The sequence below is a fragment of the Symphalangus syndactylus genome, chromosome 17 (assembly GCF_028878055.3).
Source record: "Symphalangus syndactylus isolate Jambi chromosome 17, NHGRI_mSymSyn1-v2.1_pri, whole genome shotgun sequence".
NCBI classification, from domain to species: Eukaryota; Metazoa; Chordata; class Mammalia; order Primates; family Hylobatidae; genus Symphalangus; species Symphalangus syndactylus.
Window position 1 is genome coordinate 78,813,410 of NC_072439.2, and position 22,656 is coordinate 78,836,065.

Below are 22,656 nucleotides of genomic sequence, written 5' to 3' on the forward strand. Positions count from 1 at the left end.
CTCCTGCTCAACGAGCATGTCCTATGTGGGGCCTACTTCAACAGCTTGGCTCTCCAAATGAGCAGACAACTGGAAGTGAGCCACAGTCAACCCACCTTATCTACATACAAAATGAATGAGAAAGAATCTTTTAATACTGTAAACCAGTAAAACTGTCTACTAACAAAGAAAACTAACACACCTTCCAACAGTACTTTCGCTGCATACCTTTCTAGGGAATATAATCTAAGGACAAAAAAGAACCACAAAGAAATTTTAAACTGCTTTCAGTAGTCTTATAATAATAGTTTTATTAGTATTATTAACTTGAAACTTTTTATAAATATAGAGCAGGTAAGAAATTATGTTAAATCCATCATAAAACAAGATTTTCAGAAGGGAAAAATACTTAACTTTTACTTTATATCTCACCTGAAAATGAGGGACTTTTGGTGAGATGGAGTCCTTGAGGAAAGGGAAATAAACTTATATTCACGTAATACGAATGAAGCTTTAAAAATCTATACGTAACTATCACCTGTATTATTACAACAGCCTAAGAGTCTCCTAAGTTCTCCATTCTATGGTTCCAAAATACCTATCTAGCCATACAGTACCACCTTTAAATGCACTTTACTCTTCAAGTGAGTATATTGGTATCATTCTAGCAAGTCCCACAAATGTCCACTTTTCTGCTTTTAGTTCTGTTTCAACTGCACTTGTCGAAATTCATCTATTCTTCTTCAAATATTATCTCTTTATGATACCTATTCAAATACCAACATTAAAGATGTCTGGCTACTTTCCTCCTGTACCCCTAAGTGCAGTTTTATTACTCTTCTCAAAGCTGGACAACAGTAAAAAGATTATTAGACCAGAAGTCAGAACATTGACATTTTCTTCTTAATGCTACTGGCTTTTGACATTAAGATATTACATCAAGTCATTTTAACATTTTAACTTCCCAGAGCCCCTGTTTCTTCAACTGTGAAAGAGAATAAAACCTAATCTATACACCTCACAGGTGGGAATCCATGGAAATGCCATTTATAAGCTACTGAGTGTTAACATTATTATGATGCCACCTTTTAATATGCATATTTTTTCAACCACTACCAAATTATAAGCATTTAAAAAGCAGTCTGTCATGCTCTGGTTTCTCTTCAGAATGAATAAATCTTTTGCCTTTTTTAAACAAAACAAAACAAATCAGCAGCCTGTATCTTATAAGGCACCTAAAACATTATTCAAATATATTTTTAAACTTTCATAAATAATGAAACATAGCTCTCATGCTCCAGCATATAAAATATAATTCGGCTAGGTGCATGGTTCACACTTGTCATTCCAGCACTTTGGGGGGCCGAGGAAGGAGGATCACTTGAGCCCTGGGCAACATAGGGAGACCCAGTATCTACAAAAGAAAAATTGGTTTTAATTAGCCAGGTATGGTGGCATGCACCTGTACTCCCAGCTACTTGGGAGGCTGAGGTGGGAGGATCACTTGGGCCCAGCAGTTTGAGGCTGCAGTGAGCTATGATTATACTACCACTGCACTGCAGCTGGGGTGAAAGAGTGAGACACCCATCTCAAAAAAAAATAAAGTATAATTCAAGCAGTATTTACACACAATTATGCCTTGATTAAAATAAAACAATATCGGCTGGGCGCAGTGGCTCACGCCTGTAACCCCAGCACTTTGGGAGGCCAAGGTGGGCAGATCACGAGGTCAGGAGATCGAGACCATCCTGGCTAACACAGTGAAACCCCATCTCCACTAAAAAAAAAAAATTCAAAAAATTAGCCAGGCGTGGTGGTGGGCGCCTGTAGTCCCAGCTACTCAGGAGGCTGAGGCAGGAGAATGGTGTGAACCCAGGAGGCAGAGCTTGCAGTAAGCTGAGATTGCACCACTGCACTCCAGCATGGGCGACAGAGTGAGACTCCGTTTCAAAAAAAAAAAAAAAAAAAAATGCTAGGGACTTGTCAAAAGGATACAGGAGCCAACCTGAGTACTGATACAGAAAACAATGCAATAACCTAAAACAAATCTGCGTAAATCCATGCATTCATACATAGCATAGGCTATATTAATGGCAGTTACATCACACTGTTGGCTGATTATTTCTTGGAATGTTGGCATTTCACAAAAAAAGTCAGCTGGGTGCCGTGGCTCATGCCTGTAATCCCAGCACTTTGGGAGGCCAAGGTGGGTGGATCACGAGGTCAGGAGATCGAGACCATCCTAGCTAACATGGTGAAACCCCGTCTCCACTAAAAAAATACAAAAAATTAGTCGGGCGTGGTGGTGGGCGCCTGTAGTCCCAGCTACTCGGGAGGCTGAGGCAGGAGAATGGCGTGAACCCGGAAGGTAGAGCTTGCAGTGAGCCGAGATCGCGCCACCGCACTCCAGCCCGGGTGACAGAGCGAGACTCCATCTCAAAAAAATAAATAAATAAATTTGTATCTAGTATTATAGCTGCTTAGATCTCATCCGCACTCTTGGACTTACTTATTTGTAATTTTTTTAATCTAAATGTAAAACTCCACAAATAATTCCTGTTACAAATTTTAATCGACTGTTGCTACAGTGCCTGATAAAGTGACAGTCATCATTGGTAAGAAATCCTCTGAAAGTTTAACCCTTATAATCGAACGTCAAGAAGAGGTAGTAGCAAAATAAAAAAGTGTCACAAGTAATTGGGTCTATATAATCGATTAAAAAATATGGGTAGAAAAGGAAAATAAGAGTTAGACAAGAATGAGGACTAGTAACTAATGAGGGTAGCAAGTCACTTTATGTGTTCATTTAAAAAAAAAAAAGCTCACCCTGTATGTGATGTTGCTGAGTTCCATAAAGACAAATATCAGGCAGCATGATGTAATAGAGTCCTGGACTGTTCTGTTCTAGTCCAAGGCCTCAGTTTCCTCATCTGTAAAATGAGGGCACTGAATTAGATAATCTGAAAGGGCTCCTCTAGCTTTCACACTGAGTGGTCCTAAAGATGAATTTAGGAAGAATCGATCAAATGTAAGATTTTTGTTAACAGTAAGGTTTAACTGTTAACACTGGAAACAGCAGTAGGGAACAAGGTCGAAAATAATTTTCATAAGGACATAATTATGTCCTCAATAAAAAGGACATACACAAAATTTTAAATTGCAAAAAGTGATTGCTTTCTAACTTTTAACTGCTGGAAAGGTTTTTAGAATATATCAGCCTTAGTACCATTATCAGGCTGTATCATTATCATCTATGCTGAATTAGTAATGAGCAACCCAAATTATGGCCCAAAAGGACCTATTCACCTTTGGCCAGACTGCCCAAGTAAATCTAGAAAATAGTACACCTTTGGGCTAGTACTTACTTTAAGTGATAAAGTGCTCATAACTGTCCCTGATTAAATAACTGAATAAAGAATAAAATGACAAGAAAAATGATTAGAGTAAATTAAACTATTTAAATTTAACATGCAATAAAACAACAAGTATGCTTGTGATATCCTTCTGTGTTAATGAGCATATTTTCCCTACTCATAATACTTTTTTCTGGTTCTCTCAAAACAGAAATCTGGCTTCTCCTTCTGATAATAAAGCTAACTGAAAGAAAAAAAAAAATTTTTTTTCCAGTGACACACAGAAACATTTTTTTAAAAAGAGTGTCTCCATGTTTAAGTTTTCTATACTGAAAGAAATCAAACATCTATTAGTAACAATAGGTCCTGGTACCTCAAAAACTGTGGTTTTCTAACTAAATTTCCTAAATATAATTAACTGCCTGGTTCTAGCAAATCCTCCAGAGTCTGACAAACTTAACAACTAGCTTTAAGTTCAAAGATCAGCTCATGTTCTACTTTATATTTATTCCTTTATACTTCATTGCTTATGTTGATGCTAAGGTTCTTACCTGGCAGACTTAACACTTCAAGGATATGAGAACCAATAAACATATCTCTACAATCAAGAAAATCTTAGAAATCTCCTTTTAAAGGATGTAAAGATATGATGAAACATTCAATGGAAAAAGCTTGTTTTTAAAGTTTTTCTTAAATGCAAATTACCTAAAGTGATTATAAATTAACTTGACATACATCCAAGTCCACTACTTAGTCATTTGAACATTTCACCTTGGCAATATATAGTATCTCCTAACACGACATTCAGAATCATTAATAAGATTTCTCTCTTGTTCTTGGCTAGTCTTAAGATGGATGTAATATCAATGTGTCTCTGAGATAGAAATCTTTGAAGCAAAACTTTCATTTACATTAAATTTACTTTTCATTTTAATTCTGGTATTATGATGGCAAATAACAGAAATCGCATGGATATACAGATAACTCTTTAAGGTTCTATTTTGATCATGAGCTGTTTTCAGCAATTTTATCCATCTACCTTACCTTGTCAATCTTTTTTTTTTCAGAGACTTAAACATTCAGATATTTAATAACAGGTGGGTTGTGGTGGCTCACACCTTTAATACCAGCACTCTGGGAGGCTGAGAGAGAAGAATCATTTGAGCCCAGGAGTTCTACACCAGCCTGGGCAACATAACAAGACCTAATCTCTACAAAGAGTTTTAAAAATTAGTGCATGCCTGTAGTCCTAACTACTCAGGAGGATGGGTTGGGAGGATCGCTTGAAACCAGGAGGTTGAGGCCGCAGTATGCCATGACTGCGCTGCACTCCAGCCTGACTAGATAGAGCAAGACTCTGACTTCAAAAAAAAAAAAAAAAAAAGATATTTAATAATGAAAATACAACAACTAATTATAAGATACAATTAATAGTATTGTCTTTAGTCAGTATAATTATAGAATTGTATATATAATATAGTATAGATATTATAATATAGATAATACACACAGTATTGTCTTTAGTCAGTATTATATAGATGTAAATCAGCTCCTACAAAAATTTAAGTCTAACTGAACTATTGTTTCTGTTTGGGTAAAATATTTTCCTCTAGGAAGACACTGGTACTAAAATTAGAAGTTAAGGAAAATTTGATGTTCAAATAACTAGCTGGTACACAGTATGAAACCCCCTTGATTGTTCACCACTAAATTTCTATCTGCAAGGCATGAACACCCATTTGTAATTCTACCATCTCCAAAGTCAGCATACAACACAATTTTCTCAAAGACCAAAATGCCTCATTTAGGTATCAGTAATATACAATTCTTGCAACAAAATGGCTAGAGCTAAGCACAACATAGCACTTTTACTTTGAGAAAGTTATAATATATACAAATGGTGATTTAAACAAAAAAATTATTGCAATATATTTGGAGTGATAAAAAGACAAAAGACCAAAAAAGAAGTCCAAATTTTTGGTTGCTAGAAAAATATCAAACCCTTATAACATCAAGTAATTTCACGTTATGTTCTAAAATGAATTTAAAATTGAAGTGCTTAAAAAAAAAATACGAGAGAAAATGAAATAAATTTAAAAATCTTGTATCTTGTAATTACAAATTATATTTTAATATTAATATTTTACTTTTCTCTCATCCCCACTTACAATTTAATCTGATATATATATTTAAAAATTGAGGCTATCAGAATAACTTTCCTAACAGCAAATTAACAGAGGCTAGAAAATGAACTGTATTTATAACAGTTATACATAACACTAGATGTTACAGCATGGAATTTTTTAATACAACTATACTTGTCTCTCAAAACTTTATGAAAGAACCATAAAATCCTGTCACAGTGCTTTTTAATCCAACAACTCACTAACAGACCACTACTAAATTTCTAAGATAGAGATTATATATATACATATGAGACGGAGGCTCGCTGTGTTGCCCAGGCTGAAGGGCAGTGGCACCATCTGGGCTAACTGCAAGCTCCACCTCCCAGGTTCATGCCATTCTCCTGGCTCAGCCTCCCGAGTAGCTGGGACTATAGGCGACTGCCACCATGTCCAGCTAATTTTTTTTTGTATTTTTTAGTAGAGACGGGGTTTCAACGTGTTAGCCAGGATGGTCTCAATCTCCCGAGCTCGTGATCCATCCGTCTCGGCCTCCAAAGAGATTATATTTTAAAATAAATTCTAATCAATCCAATCTCACTAATAATTCCACCATAAAAATCATACAGCATTTTTTTGAAAAATAAATACAACACACTGAAAAAAGTGTCCTAAGCCATAATCCATAAATGACTATTGATCAGTTAAGAGAGTGGAAACAAACTCTTAATAATTTCCTCCCGTAGCATTTTCGAAAATGTGTTCGAAATTAGCAATTCCATGAATTCCATCTCCCATTAATCACACTTGAATCTGAGCACAGTCGAATTATGTATCCATCCCCTCCAAATGTATGTATTAGAAATGACCTTAATTATTCTTTGCTACATCACTTTGAAATGATCAAGTTAGTATGTATGTTTTGTCTTCTTGCTTTTATTTATTCATCTCTCTCTTTCTGCATCATAAGCAGGTCAGAGCTTAATGCACAGGCAGAAAAATGTTTTGTTTTGTTTTGTTTTTTAAGAAAAACTTGGCTGAGCATGGTGGCTCACGCCTGTAATCCCAGCACTTTGGGAAGCCGAGGCAGGTAGATCACAAGGTCAGGAGTTCGAGACCAGCCTGGCCAACATGGTGAAACCCCATCTCTACTAAAAATACAAAAATTAGCTGGGCATGGTGGTGGGCGCCTGTAATCCCAGCTACTCAGGAGGCTGAGGAAGGAGAATCATTTGAACCTGGGAAGCGGAGGCTGCAGTGAGCCAGATTGCCCCACTGCACTCCAGCCTGGGCGACAGGGCAAGACTCCGTCTCAAAAAAAAAAAAGAAAAAAGAAAAGAGAAAACTTACACAAAATACAATGGACATATACTGGCTATAGCATTCAGTAAGTTTTGACAAACGTAGGTACCTAAGTAACGTAAATCCCTAACGGAATACAGAACATTGCCAACACCTTAGAAAGCTGCCACGTGCACTTCCCCACTTAATCCCTGTCCTCACCACTCATTCCTACCACCTGCCAACCTCTTCTTCTTTCCCCTTCATAACTTCGTTTTGCCTGCCCCACCCCACATGCACAATAGATGAGGTCTGTCTGGTTTTAGGATATATGTAGAATCACATATGATGGCTTGTTTTGTGAAGACTACGTCCAGTCATCATAATGTTTTAGACATTAATCCAAGTTGCTGCAGACATCGATGTCTTGGTTCCTTCCTATTGCTTAGCAGTATTCCATTGTACACATACAACAACTTGATAATCCTTTTTCTTGGTTTATAGACACCTGAACTGTTACCAGTTTAGGGGTCAACCCCATTATTTTAGCAGAGTTTATAAACCAAATTTGGTACTCCACCTCTATGGGTATTTTCTTCCTGGATTTCCTCCTTCCCTGTGCTGGACCCCATTACTCTGCAGTGCAACGTTAGTTCTGAACAATTCTCTAATTCCTCTGCCAACGGGAACCTGTCCTCAGGCAAAGAAAGATCTGTCAATAACAGGAAAACTCCAATGCCATTCTCTTAAGAATCCAATCCAGTCTGACTTCTACTTGTTTCAGGTTTGTTCTACGGTGTCCTCATAATGTTTGTTTTTCATATGTTGTCCAGAGATGGTAGTTACTATCTGTGGGAGGATCTGTTCCATAGCAGCCACTACTCCATTTGTGGAATTCTAACTCTCTACTGTTCTTCTGAGCACACTTGTTCAACACTGTAACTGGCCTACTCTTTTGGTGTTCCCCCCAACCCTTACCAGCTAGACTGAGCCAGTTTCTTTCAATCAAAAAAGTCAAACTAAACCAGAAAAAAACGAGGCCTCTAGGAACTGAAAAGCATAAGAAAAAATCCCTAAGAGAGAGCTGAAGTGGATCCTGTAATTCTTCCTATGAACCAACACCAGTTCCAAATTCATCCCAAGATGTGCATGTGGAACATATCCAAAGAAGCACTACAAAAATCTTGAGACCTGAAGATACAAATCACCTTCAGGTTCCATACTAACTCCTGAGAGGCTCAATCAGGAAGCAGACTCATAGTAGCTTAGCAAAGACTTTGAAAACTGAACTGACATTGGAACCACCGCCCATGGGTGCCACAGAACTTGGGAGTCTGAGCCTATCAATGTTAATTGCTTGCTTTCATTTAAAAACAACAACATTCTCTAGGAAGGGTACAGATGAAGAAAATTTGATCATTCTCAAAGGAAAAGACAACAACAGATATTAATCCTGAGATGATCCAGGTGTCAGAATTCTCAAAGATGTCCGTGAAAAGACAGGAAAGACAAGTTCTCAGAAGTAGACACTATAAAAAAAGTTTCCAAATGGAAACTTTACGATTGAAAAAATACGGGAAAAAATTCTAAGACAATAGGAAGTATAGAAAAATGATAGCAAACACTATGATCTTCCTGAATAAGAGATTACACATAGATAACAATAAAATTCTAAGTTTTAATAAAAGAAAATTTTCCCAAAATAAATATCTTTAGCTCTCAAAAGTAATGAAAAAATCTAGAGACCTGTCATCAAGGTGCTTTCAATCCTATTATTCTATGGGTGCCTGAGGTCCACTGAAAACTCTCATGATTCACCTCTGTATAATCTGTGTTACACAAAATTTAAAAGAATGCTGGAGTGCAAATGAGGAGATACGGTTCAATTCTCGGTTCTGTAACTATGACAAAGTATATGATATGGAATCACTTCTCCAAACATCAGTTCTTCATTTGTAAAATGAGAACTAAACAACAGAACTTACTTAGCTATGTAACATAGTCCCAATATCTAGTTTTAGGAACCCTCAGAAAGTCATTCCAGTCTCCCCAGATATTACCACTAGCCAAGTCCACACATGCAAGTTTTAAATTATCTAGTAGCCACATGAAAAAGTTAAAAAGAAACAGGCAGAATTTATTCTAATAATATTATTTTATGTAACCCAATATATCTGGAACATTATTTCTTATAATCAATATTTTAAAATTGAGATATTTTACTTTAAAAAAATTAAGTCTTCAAAATCCAGCATGCATTTTACATTTACAGCACATCTCAATTCTAACTAGTCTTATTTCCAAGGTTCAACAGCTACGTATTTCTAGTGGTTACCATACTGGATAAGTCTAAATACAGAAGTGAAACGGTGGGGGAGGGGAGCCAATAGCAAACAAGGGCCAAAGTGTCTCAATATGGGTAGTCTGTCTTACATACATACATACATAAGCTGTATGTCCAGGGGGTAATGAAAGTGTCTGCTCTGTTACATGGCATGGGGTTGGAGCAATGGAAGTCTGTTTTCTGAAATAAATTTTCATCTCTCTACTATAATTAGAGCCCACAATTTTTTTTACAAAAAATAATGGTTTTCTCATCAATAATATTAACAACTTTACATGGTTTTAACTATATTTAAGTAAGATAACTACTCTCTATCACAGAACATATACAGTTGACCCTTATACAAAGCAGGAGTTAGGGTTATCAACCCAGCCAATCAAAAATCCACACATAACTTCTGACTTCCCAAAAACCTAACTACTAACAACCTAGTTATGACCAGAAGCCTTACTAGTAACATAAACACACACACCTTACATGTTGTAGGGATTAGATGTTGTAGTCTTACAATAAAAGAAGCTAGAGAAAAGGTTATTTAAAAAATCATATGGAAAATATATTTACCATTCATTAAATGGAAGTGAATCATCCTGAAGGTCCTCATCCTCTTCACAAGGCTGAGGAGAAGTTGGTTTTGCTGTCTGAGGGGTGGGAGAGGTAGAAGAGGTGGAAGGACAGGCAGAAAGGCAGGCATACTAGATGCAACTTTATTTTAAAAAAAAACGAGTAGAAGTGAACCCACACAGTCCACACCTGTGTTGTTCAAGGGTCAACTATACTAACCCTTCCATTTTGGGGTTGATTTTTACTTACTTTTTTATTTAAAAAAAAAAAAAATTTAAACTAATCAAAATGGTTTTTGCATTTTTCTCTTACACGTTTAAAGTACCTCTATGTAATCTGTTCTATAATCACAAGCCCTTAGGCTCTAAGTCATTTTAAAAAATATCAGGTTGTAATAAACTCAAAATGATCCCAATAAACATCGGACAGGAAATGAATGCCTAATATATAGAGGATTGTGAAATAAAAACTTTAGCATTCTAACCTTTTTGTTTTAAAGACCCTCCTTACAGGTGCTAGTAAATCATAGGAAAAGAGAGGAAATAGGCATGGTGAAGGATTTCTGTTCCTATGAACCAGGATTAAAATCAAAGGATATAACTAAAATTAACTGGCTTAAGGACAGAAGTTGAAGAAGTAAACAAATGGAATCTGTATAAAACTAGAAGCTCCTGTCCTTTACACACTAACTTTAGTATGTTAATTTCTGCCTCAAGCAAGATTTTTTTTTTTTAATCATGCAATATTATCCACTGGACGGATGGATGAATGAAAGGAAAAAAGAGTGGGAGGGGGGAAGTCTTCAAATGGCTTCAATACACCATTGAAATAAGAAATGGCCTTCAGGTTCCAATTTTATGGCTATATGGGACCATGCTGTCCAACCCCACATAGTCAAAATCCAGTAAGACCAAATTTAATATAGTACACCCAAAGAAAATCAGGAAAACTTAAAAATAAGCCAGATAATATTCAGTGATAGGACACCTTCTGTTTTAACATTATCGTGTTAAACATCTATCCCTCTATTGTGGGTGTATGTCCTTGCTCTCACACCACTCTGTGTTTCTCGAGATAAGACAGCTAGTATTTTATTCCTAAATAGTGCTGAGAATTTATAGAAAGGACAGCAAAATTATTTGAAACATGAAAAATGTTTTAAAATGAAAATAGTAATTCACCATAACAAGTTCTACTACAGTTAATATAAATTGAGCACCCCAATCCAAAAATCCAAAATCCAGAATGTTCCAAAATCTGCGATTTTTGGAGCAGTGACATAACGCCACAAGCAGAAGATTCCACACTTCATCTCATATGACAATTCACAGCCAAAACTCTGGTTCATGCACAAAATTATTTAAAATACTGTATAAAACTGCCCTCAGGCTATAGATATAAGGAGTATATGAAACATAAATGAACTTCGTGTTTAGACTTGGATCCTAACCCCAAGATATCTCATTATAGATATGCAAATATTCCAAAATCCAAGTAAATATGAAATCTGAAATACTGTGGTCCCAAGCGTTTTGGATAACCAATGCTCAACCTGTGTAAAGATTAAATCCGTGTAAGAATCCAAGCTTTCTCTGCCTTTCACGTGTTACCACAGTCTGTCACAGCTTCCATTTTAGGCTGTTATTTCAGCCTCTAATGACAAAGATACAAGGAATAAGTTAAATATAACTCCAATTTGTGTGTGCTCTACTTTTCTTCATTTGTTTTAAAAAAAAAAAAAAAAAGCCTAAAGACTAAGAGGTGTTCAATGTAACCCTCTTACTGTTGATTTGGGAATCAGCTCTCCAGAGGCACACATTCTCAACCAAATGAAAATGGTTCTCACAATATCATGTGACAATGTCGTTCTTTCTTCACATTTAATAATACCACTTCCTAATCATGATGGTAAAAGATTAAAAATGAAAATAATAATGAACTTTCCTACAGTAAATAGAACAAATTAATTTGTGGATGCTATATAAAGTAGGTAATAATCATTGACTACATGGATGCTATTATAAGTAGGTAATAATCATTGACTCCTTGCTATGTACCACACTCTTTCTTGGCAGCGACCTGTTGGCAGGGCCACAACTCCTTGGGGTCTTGTCTTCAGTCTGGCAAGTCATAACTTCTTTCAGTTTTTTTAAGAATCATCAAGTTCTGAGAGAAGGTATGTTAACAAAATACAGCAGGGTGGTTTACGAGTGAAAGAGGTGATTTACTAATTACACTGAGAAATGTAACTGCCAGTAGACTAGAATATTCATCAATGCAGAAGAGGCTGGCAGGGCCCAGCCCACATTCCCTCATCACTCAACTTTCCCAAGCAGCTGGGTAGCTTTTTACTGCAAAGCACCGAGGCCAAACAGGTCAGGAGCTGCTGCCCTGCCCTCCGCAAAGCCTAACTGCCTAACTCCCTGACTAAGGAATGGGGGTTAGTGGACAAATTACCCCAGGTTTCTTGCCCCTTGGGTGAAAAAAGAGACATGTTCTACACTGTCCCCCGAGGATGCCACATGATTTGAGTCCAACTGAACAAAATTTGGTCTTTCAGGCACTCGGTATCAGCCTCCTTTTCCCTTTCTGGTTTCTCCACAGGAACTTTCTAGATCCACCTTTCCAATAAAGGATTACATTCAAGAGTCTGGTTCCTCAGGAATCAAACCTAAGAGAACTACTCAGCATCATTCTATTCTTCGTGGAAGAGTCCTGTTGTTAAACCAAATTAATTTTTAGAAGTTGCGGGATGACTATACAATCAGAACAAGAGGAAATAGAAGGGCTCCAGGGATTGATCGACACAGTTGGTAGAATTTTCTGGAAAATAAGAATCTATCTTTGCAACAGTTCAAAGAAAAAGATATGCAAACAGTTCTAAAATAAACTAGCAAACAGTTATAAAATAAATGAAAAGCTGCAAATTAGAACCATAGTGAAATACTATTTCTCACCTATCAGATTAAAAGACATATATGTATCAAAAAAGACATCATATATACTGTCTGCTAATGGGGAAAGAGGGAACCTCGTATATTGCTGGAAGGAAGATAAGACGGCATAATGCTTTACAGAAGGGAATTTGGCAAACTGACATGCACATTTCATGCTCCTATCTAAAAACTTACACTCTTGAAACAGCTATCTGTGTAATGGAGTAGAATGCAGCTGTAAAACAATGAATAAAGACTATCTACATCCTGCTATGAAGCGATCTCCAGAATATTTAAGAATACACATGGATTTGTTTACATTTGAGCAAGATAAACCAAAAATAGTTTGATTTTTAAAACTTGGTTACTTACAAAAGGAGGAAGGAAGAATGTATCTCACTTTGAAGTGGTATATTATAAATGTTTCCTTTGATTATAAAACAAAATTAAAACAAATATTTTTAAATCCTAAATACTAAAAATAAAATGAAACAAATTGGCCTGACCCCGGCATAGTGGCTCAGGCCTATAATCCCAGCACTTTGGCAGGCTGAGGCCAGGAAGACTGCTTGAGCCCAGGAGTTCAAGACCAGCCTGGGCAACACAGGGAGACACTGTCTCTACTTAAAAAAAAAAAAAAAAAAAAAAAAAAATGTCAGCCGGGTGTGGTGGTGGCTCACATCCGTAATCCAGACACTTTGGGAGGCTGAGGCGGGTGGATCACGAGGTCAGGAGATAGAGACCATGCCGGACAACATGGTGAAACCCCGTCTCTATTAAAAATGCAAAAATTAGCTGGGCATGGTGGCATGCACCTGTAGTCCCAGTTGCTCAGGAGGCTGAGGCAGAAGAATCACTTGAACAATTGAGGCGGAGGTTGCAGTGAGCCAAGGTCGCTCCACTGCACTCCAGCTGGGCGACAGAGCGAGACTCCGTCTCAAAATAAAATAAAATAAAATAAAATAGAAGTTAAAACAATTAGCCAGGCATGGTGGCATGCACCTGTGGTCCCAGCTACTTTGGGAGGCTGAGGTGGGAGAATCAACTGAGCCCAGAAGGTCAGGGCTGCAGTGAATCACAATCACGCCACTGCACTCCTACCTGGGTGACTGAGTGACACCTTGTTGAAGAGAAGAAAAGAAAGAAAAAGAAAAGAGGGAGGGGGAAGGGAAGAAGAAAAGGGGAAGGGGAGCAGGAATTGGGGAGATAGGGGAGGGGACGCACAAGCTGACCCAACTATATATCAAATTGGTGGTGGGCAGGGGGGCAGATTACACAAGGACTTACTTTAAAACGTAATACTTAGCTGTAATCCAACTGAGACGTGGACAAAAAAAGAAAAATGAAAACAACAGTCACTACTCATACTGGTTAAATATACATTTATAAATATAAAAATATGTATAATTTTATATTATGTTTATTTTCTATATTTACATGTACTTAAAGTACTTATAAAGTACATGTACTTTATATGTCATTTATACTCTATTTTTGTTTAATACATTATTTTCTATTATGTTTACATATTAACTATTGCATATTATATAATATAAACATTCTTTTTCACTAAAAGGGAATCAGGACTTCTTAGAGACATAGCTCATCTGAGGACCAATGAAGGGCATGTACAAGATGAGCTTTGGCCAACATCTTGTTTTGTCAGAAGGCAAGGAAGCTACCAGAGAGAGAATACTAGAGGCGCGTCAAAAAAAGACTCAGCAATCAACTTGAAAAGGCTCTTTTGGCCAAGGCAATGACATCAATAAGAATACAAACTACAGTGCAATAAAACATATCAAATGCTTAAATCCACAAGCTCACAATAACTCAAAAAAATCCTCACTTGTTACCTAGAAAGGTATTCAACAATCCTAGCAAGGCTTCCAGGAAACAACTCAGTACATTGAAAACTGGTAAATAAAGAATCATGCATTTCATATGCCTTCCCTGTGCAATCTGTGCCACAGAGTAATGAAATATCTGTTGGGGAAAGTTTCTCTTTATAGAAATGTTACACATAATAAAAGCTTGATATAATTGGAATATCAACATTCTGTTTGCCCTCATGGAAATAATGGTTCTAGGAATGATCATCAATGTCGCCTACTGTCAGGAATAAAAAAACAAACATTGGGTGCTTCTTTATGCAAGCATACAGTAAGTGTCCTTTATCGAAAACGATTGGGACTACAAGTGTTTCAGATTTTGAAATATCTGCAGTATTTAGCACTCCCAGTCTGAAAATGTGAAATCCAAAATGCTCCAATGAGCATTTCCTTTGAGTGTCGTGTTAGTGCTCAAAAAATTTCAGATGGAGCATTTCAGATTCGAGCTATTCCATCTATACTTAGCACCACCTGTGAAATATTCTGCCACCCCAACCTCCCAAAATAATAAAGGAAAAAACCTAAATTAAGATTAGATTAATCTTAATTAATTAGATGAAGCCTTTAGCTATAACCACCAATTTACAGAAAATATAAGGGAAAGATGAATATTATACTACAGGAATCTAATTAATAAAATACAGAATGTAGAAAACTTCACAGGACAAATAAAAGGGAAAAAATAGGTAGAAGCATAACTATACACAGTAACCAAACATAATGTGTAAGTTTTGTTGATTCTGTAAAAACATATTAGGAGCAGTTCAGAAAAATTAAAGCTAAGTAGATAGTTGGTAGTGTTAAGAAATTATTGTCAGCACCTCACACCCATTAAGATGGGCACTAGCAAACAAACAGCAAATGTTGCCCAGTGTGTAGAACCCTGTTGCACTGCTGGTAGGAATGTAAAATAGTGCTGCTGCTCTGGAAAGAGTACAGAAGTTTTTCAAGGAAAAAAAAAAAAAAACCTAGAATTACCATATGATCCAGCAATCCCTCTTCTGAGATCCCAAAAAGAATTCTAGTTCTAAAAAGAGTTGAAATCAAGATTTCACAGAGATTTGCACATCCATGTTCAAAGCAGGACACTATTCATAACAGCCAAAAGGTGGAAGCAACCCAAATGTCTACCAACAGATGAATGGATAAAGAATATGTGGTATGACTTCTATTCAACATAGTACTTACTGGAAGTCCTAGCCAGAGCAATCAGACAAGAAAAGACATCAAGGGCATCCAAATCGGTAAAGAGGAAGGCAAACTGTTGCTGTTTGCTGATAGCACAATTGTATACCTAGAAAACCCTAAAGACTCCTCCAAAAAGCTCCTAGAAGTGATAAATGAATTCAGCAAAGTTTCCAGATACAAAATTAATGTACACAAATCTAACTCTTCTATACATCAACAGCAACCAAGTGGAGAATCAAATCAAGAACTCAACCCCTTTTACAGCTACTGTAATAGCTGCAAAAATAAAATAAAATACTTAGGAATATACCTAACCAAGGAGATGAAAGACCTCTACAAGGAAAACTACAAAACACTGCTCAAAGAAATCATAGATGACACAAACAAATGGAAACACATCCCATGTTCATGGATGGGTAGAATCAATATTGTGAAAATGATCATACCGCCAAAAACAATCTACAAATTCAATGCAATTCCCATCAAAATACTACCATCATTCTTCACAGAAGTACAAAAAACAGTCCTAAATTCCTATGGAATCAAAGAAGAGCCCAGATAGCCAAAGCAAGACTAAGCCAAAAGAACCAGAACCAATCTGGAGTCATCACATTACCTGATCTCAAACTATGCTATAAGGCCATAGTCACCAAAACAGCATGGCATTGGTATAAAAATAGGTACATAGGCCAATGGAACAGAACAGAGAACCCAGAAATAAAGCCAAATACTTACAGCCAACTGATCTTCGACAAAGCTAACAAAAACATGAAGTGGGGATAGAACACCCTATTCAACAAATGGTGCTGGAAGAATTGGCAAGCCACATGTAGAAGAAGGAAACTGTATCCTCATCTCTCACCTTATATAAAAATCAACTCAAGATGGATCAAAGAGTTGAATCTAACACCTGAAACCATAAAAATTCCAGAAGATAACTTTGGGGAAAACCCTTCCAGACACTAGCTTGGGTAACGACTTCATGACCAAGAACCCCAAAGCAAATGCAACAAAAACAAAGATAAATTAAGATGGGACTTAATTATTAACTAAAAACCTTCTGCATAGCAAAAGAAACAATCAGCAGAGTAAACAGACAACCCAGAGAGTGAGAGAAAATCTCCACTATCTATACATCCAACAAAGGGCTAATATCCGGAATCTACAAGGAACCCAAACAAAGCAGCAAGAAAAAAACAAATAATCCTATAAAAAAAAAGTGGGCTAAGGACATGAATAGACAATTCTCAAAAGAAGATATACCAATGACAAACAAACATGAAAAAAATACTCAATATCACTAAAAGTAAGAGAAATGCAAATCAAAACCACAATGTGATGCCACCTTACTCCTGCAAGAATGGCTGTAATCAAAAAATGAAAAAATAATAGATGTTGGTGTGGATGTGGTGAAAAGGGAACACTTACACTGCTGGTGGGAATGTAAACTAGTACAACCACTATGGAAATCAGTGTGGAGATTCCTTAAAGGACTAAAAGTAGAACTATCATTTGATCCAGTAATCCCACTACTGGGTATCTACCCAGAGAAAAAGAAGTCATTATACGAAACAGACCCTTGCACACGCATGTTTATAGCAGCACAATTTGCAACTGCAAAACTATGGAACCACCCCATCAGTCAACAAGTGGATAAAGAAATTGTGGTATGTGTATATACACCATGGAATACTATTCAGTTATAAAAAGGAATGGAATAATGGCATTCATAGCAACCTGGATGGAATGAGAGACCATTATTGTAAGTGAAGTAACTCAGGAATGGAAAACCGTAACGTTGCATGTTCTCACTCGTAAGTGAGAGCTAAGCTATGAGGAGGACGCAATGGCATAAGAATATACAATGGATCTTGTGGACTAGGGGGAAAGGGTGGGGGATGGAGAGGGATGAAAGACTACACATTGGGTACAGTGTACACTGCTTGGGTGATGAGTGCACCAAAATCTCAGAAATCACCACTAAAGAACTTATCCATGTAACCAACCACCACCTATTCTTCCAAAAACCGACTGAAATAAAAAAGAATAAAAAAATAAAGTAAATGCAGTATATACATACAATGGAATCTCATTCTGCCTTAAAAAAACAAGGAAATAATGTCACAGGCTACAATACAGATGAACCATCATGACATTATGTTAAATAAAAGCAGTCAATCTCAAAAGACAAATACTATATGGTGCTACCTATATGAGGTATAGAGCAAACTCAGAAACAGAAGTAAAAGGTTGTTGCCAGAGGACGGGCTGGGGGGATAGGGGGGTGTTGGGAACTTGCAGGAGGGTAGGAGAGGGCGGGTGCTGTTTAATGGGTATATGGTTTTGGTTTTGTGGTGAGCCCAGATCACGCCACTGCACTTCAGCCTGGGCAACAGGGTGAGACTGTCTCAAAAAATAATAAATAAAAAGTCAAAATAATAATATACACCTGCTGGCCAATGCGTCCTACTAATGCAATATGAGATAATTACAAAAAAGCATTTATGAAACATTTTATATAGGAAAGCAGCTATAAATCATGATTTAAGGTGCAATTAGATTTTTTTTTTTTTCTGAGACGGTGTCTCACTTGTCACCCAGACTGGGTGCAGTGGCTTACTGCAACCTCTGCCTCCCAGGTTCAAGGGATTCTCTTGCCTCAACCTCCCAAGTAGCTGAGATTACAGGCATGTACCAACACGCCTGGCTAATTTTTGTATTTTTAGTAGAGATGGGGTTTCACCATGTTGGCCAGGCTGGTCTTGAACTCCTGATCTCTCAAGTGATCTGCCTGCCTCGGCCTCCCCCAAAGTGCTGGGATTATGGGCATGAGCCACTGCACCTGGCCGTAAAGTGCAATTAGATTTAAAATTACTTGTGTCTAGGTAAAAGAAGAGTGAAGGCAAAAAAGGATGTTATGAATCCCTCACATTATTTTAATAAGAACAATGTTCAATAAGGGAAAGAAAAACGTTTGAGGAGATGGATATCCCACTTTTCCTAAGTTGATCATTTTATATTTATACAAGTATCACAATATCACATGTACCCTAAACAAGTACAACTACTATATATCAACTTTTTAAATTTTAAGAGAAAAAAACACTGTTGAGGGTAGGTAGGGAGGTGGTAGAGGTAACTGTATATAATCACACTAAGCACTCTGGCATTTTCAGAGAAAATAAATATGACATACTACACAGCACAGGTTCAACCCAGATTATTATTGCATTTCTGAGGGTCATGGGAAAAAATCACACCATTTTGAACCAAGACCTATAAATTTACTAGCACATCTGTGAAAATGTATAGAAATGGCTTCAGTGTCCTTAGCTAGACTGTAAGCAAGTTTGCTGTAATCTTGGTCTCCTTCATCTCTAACACACACTAACATACATACATACATACATACACACACACACACACACACACACACACACACACACTTAAATTTCTGTGATCATGACATTAAAATGACTTCAGAGATTTTCAACAAAACTGACAAACATGTTTGGGATGATCTAACTTAAAATATAGTCCATGAGCAGTTATAAAAACAGCCTATGTGAGTAGCACATAAAAATTTTTCACTTAAGGATAGGCACTTGTAAGAGATAGGTAGCTTCATGACACCTGTATCTCAGATACCCAACTGGTTTGACTGCCAAGGGAGACGTGCCACAAATACTAAGGATCTGACAACAAAGAAGAGTAACAGGTTTCAAATGTGAACTTCATTTGAACAAAAACTTCATGTGAACAAAAAGCCAAGAGCAGACACTCCAAATACCAAAGTTGATTTACCATGGATCTTTCTTTCATGAGAAACTCTAGTGCTCCCTGGGAAACAGCAGATCTAGTGGTTAATGAGTTGCCAGAGCAATCTAAAGACCCCAGCAAGTGCTTTATAAATTAACAAAAACCATGTCATCCTTTGTGGTAGGTAAAGCTTGGCTTGGGGGGTGGGGACATCTTATTTTCTTCAACATGTCCTCTCAACCCCTGAGAGAGAAAAGAGTAAGGAGAGAGGAGGAGAGGAAAGGGAAGAGGGTGAGCAGGATGCAGCGGAGGAGAACAGGGAAAGGAAGAGGTCAACCTTTTCTTCCCCAATAGGAATTCAGCAGAGTTTAGACAGAGAAAATCCTCCTCCTATCAACATACTGAAAAAAATCCATCTCTAATAGGAATTATTTCTGGGAATATTTTCACAAATATCTTACCCACTTATTCTGGTTCTTAACTTTTAATAGTTTTTCTTTCAGACTGATACATCATTTCCCACCAAATTCTATAAACCTCAATCAGTTTCTATGCCTCCCTAATTTAGTAAAAATAAAATGTTGGTAATGAACTACAGAAAATATTCATAAATGTAAGATGTTATTATTTGATTCTTTAAAAACGTAAAAATTCATTTATCTTCTATTTATTTAGCCCCAAAATACACAACAATATTATTTTGGTAAGAAATTATTTTTTAAGAGAGAATCACTCTGACTTCTAGTTAACAATGATAAGCACCTGACATACAGCTAGAATAAACCTTAGAAATTAAGTCCAATTCCATCACCTAAGTTTTATAAGAGTACCTGCCAAAAGTCAAAGATTCATAGTATATTCAGGAAATAAAGCAACTGCCAGCTCCCACAGAGTTCAGTACTCTTTCTGCTATATCACATGATTGCCATTTATATTCTAGAGTGAAAGGCTTCTTAAAAATCTTTTTAAATAGATAAGAATGACTCTCCTTAAAATGATTAATTATAACAGGTAGAATCCTAGCCATTTAAATGCACATAACTAAAAAATATTAGGATAAATACAATATACAAAAACAATCTATTTTAGTGAAATGATGGACAAAAATAGAAGAGCAAAATGCCACTGTTGTATTTTTAACAAGAAAATACTATTCACAAAATATAGTTCATTTGACAAAACACAAGACCATCACGACATAACAGTATTTTTCATCCTAATGACCGTAGCTAAGACGTTTTTAAAACTACAGAACATAGAAATCCTCAGCTGGACGCGGTGGCTCACACCTGTAATCCCAGCACTTTGGGAAGCTCAGGTGGGCGGATCACCTGAGGTCAGGGGTTCAAGACCAGCCTGGCCAACACGGTGAAATCCTGTCTCTTACTAAAAATACAAAAAATTAGCTGGGCGTGGTGGTGCATGCCTGTAATCCCAGCTACTTGGGTGGCTGAAGCAGGACAATCGCTTTAACCCGGGAGGTGGAGGAGGTTGCAGTGAGCCAAGATCATGCCATTGCACTCCAGCCTGGGCTACAAGAATGAAATTCCATCTCAAAAAACATAAAAAAAAAAGAAAAGAAAATAGAAATTTTCACAAGTAGCAATTTTTCCTTTACCAAATATTCAAAAGTTATTTTTAAATACTTTAAACTACATATATTTTAAAAGAATAAAAATTAAAAAAAAAAAAAAACACTTACTTAGCTTGGGAACACATGTATTTTGTCAAATTGTGAGAAACTTTCAAAATTCTCAAAAGATTCTAAAAACAAGAGAATAAGAAACACTCTGACATTGGGAGTTGGAGAGTCTTACCATTGGCAGTGCATTGATGTGGGGATGTGCAACTGAATATCCGGTCACCGCCAATCACAAGTTGCTGTTGTTGATGCTGAGGAAAAGGAAAGTAAAGTATTCAATGTGCCCTAAAACAAATTCAGTTTAAAAGATTTTCCATACCAAATGTTACATGTTTGAAATATTCTTTAAGGTCCCTACCAGTGAATTTCTTTCTCCCCCAAGTAATTGTTATCATAAACAACAGCAGCAACTTTTGAGTGCTTAATACTCCGCAAGTCTTTAGAACGTTCATAAGAGGTTGGCACAGTGAACAAAATGAGATTCATCTGCACACAAGTGGTCTCACCACCAGTCAGCTCAACTCGTGTAATTATTATTGCATTACGGTCCAATTAGTATGTTCATAATCTATAATCATGGGCCACCAAGAATGGCATAAACTTGCATTCTATATCCTGTTTAATAATAAATATATCATTGGTTTATAAACAATTTCAATCAAAACTTACTAACTTTGATCTCTTTAGACTTTACACTTTATAGGGCTTATCCAGTTTTCTCAATTGCTAAGTCAGGGCACATTATATTCCACAAACCCTTTGTGTAAATATAAAAGTTAAACTTCGAGGCCAGGCACGGTGGCTCACACCTGTAATCCCAGCACTTTGGGAGGCCGAGGCAGGCGGATCACCTGAGGTCAGGAATTTGAGACCAGGCTGGCCAACATGGTGAAACCCCATCTCTACTAAAAATACAAAAATCAGCCAGGCGTGGTGGTGGGCACCTGTAATCCCAGCTACTTGGGAGGCTGAGGCAAGAGAATCGCTTGAACCCGGGAGGCGGAGGTTGCAGTGAGCCAAGACTGCACCATTGCACTCCGCCTGGGGGACAACAGCGAGACTTCGTCTCAAAAAAAAAAAAAAAAAAAAAGTTATACTTCACATACCATGTCAGAGGAGACTCTTAGTTGGAACACTGACACCAGTACAGTTTCCGCCATGGAGTACCGTTTTGTAAAGTGTAAAATCAAGCTGACACCACAGAAAGGAGTTTACTACGATATATGGGAGGTTTAGCTCCTACACCAATTAGGTGAAGTAAGAAGATAACTAAGTAAATGATGATTATGCCACATACACTATCCCACCGATCCCTGGTGCTTCAAAACAGGGCGTGGGCATAAGCCCCCAAGGTTTGTTGCCTAGAGGCACTTGTGAGCTACTTGGTAGGTCCTTTCTAGCAGACTGAGGAAATGTTCTTTAGACATCATGACTAGATACCACTAGGCTCTGTTTACCTCAAGGTCATTTGTTATGAATGCCAATTATTTCAGTATAAAGTTTTTGTCACTTTTTGAGCTAAAGTTATATAGGGCTGCTTGTTATCTAAAAATCAACAGAGCACTTTTGTCACAAAAATTTTTGGCATACATGCATTC

General features: G+C 37.0%; 1 protein-coding gene across 8 annotated transcripts in view; it reads right to left on the bottom strand.

Moving 5' to 3' along the window:
* The window catches only part of TBL1XR1 (TBL1X/Y related 1), a 180,547-nt gene that overhangs the window by 56,141 nt on the left and 101,750 nt on the right, over positions 1-22,656 (bottom strand). For 3 of the 8 annotated variants that reach the window (XM_063621708.1, XM_063621707.1, XM_063621702.1), the window contains one exon: positions 21,234-21,309. The exons of 3 other annotated variants lie outside the window; for them this stretch is intronic. Coding sequence is in view for 1 of the 5 variants with exons in the window: in XM_063621707.1 (XP_063477777.1) it covers positions 21,234-21,309 (76 nt within the window). In the remaining 4 variants the exon portion in view is untranslated. Of the gene's footprint in view, positions 1-2,805; positions 2,910-9,644; positions 9,666-21,233; positions 21,310-22,656 lie in introns of those variants that run through there. 2 more of the 8 variants (XM_063621701.1, XM_063621704.1) reach the window with 2 other exon arrangements.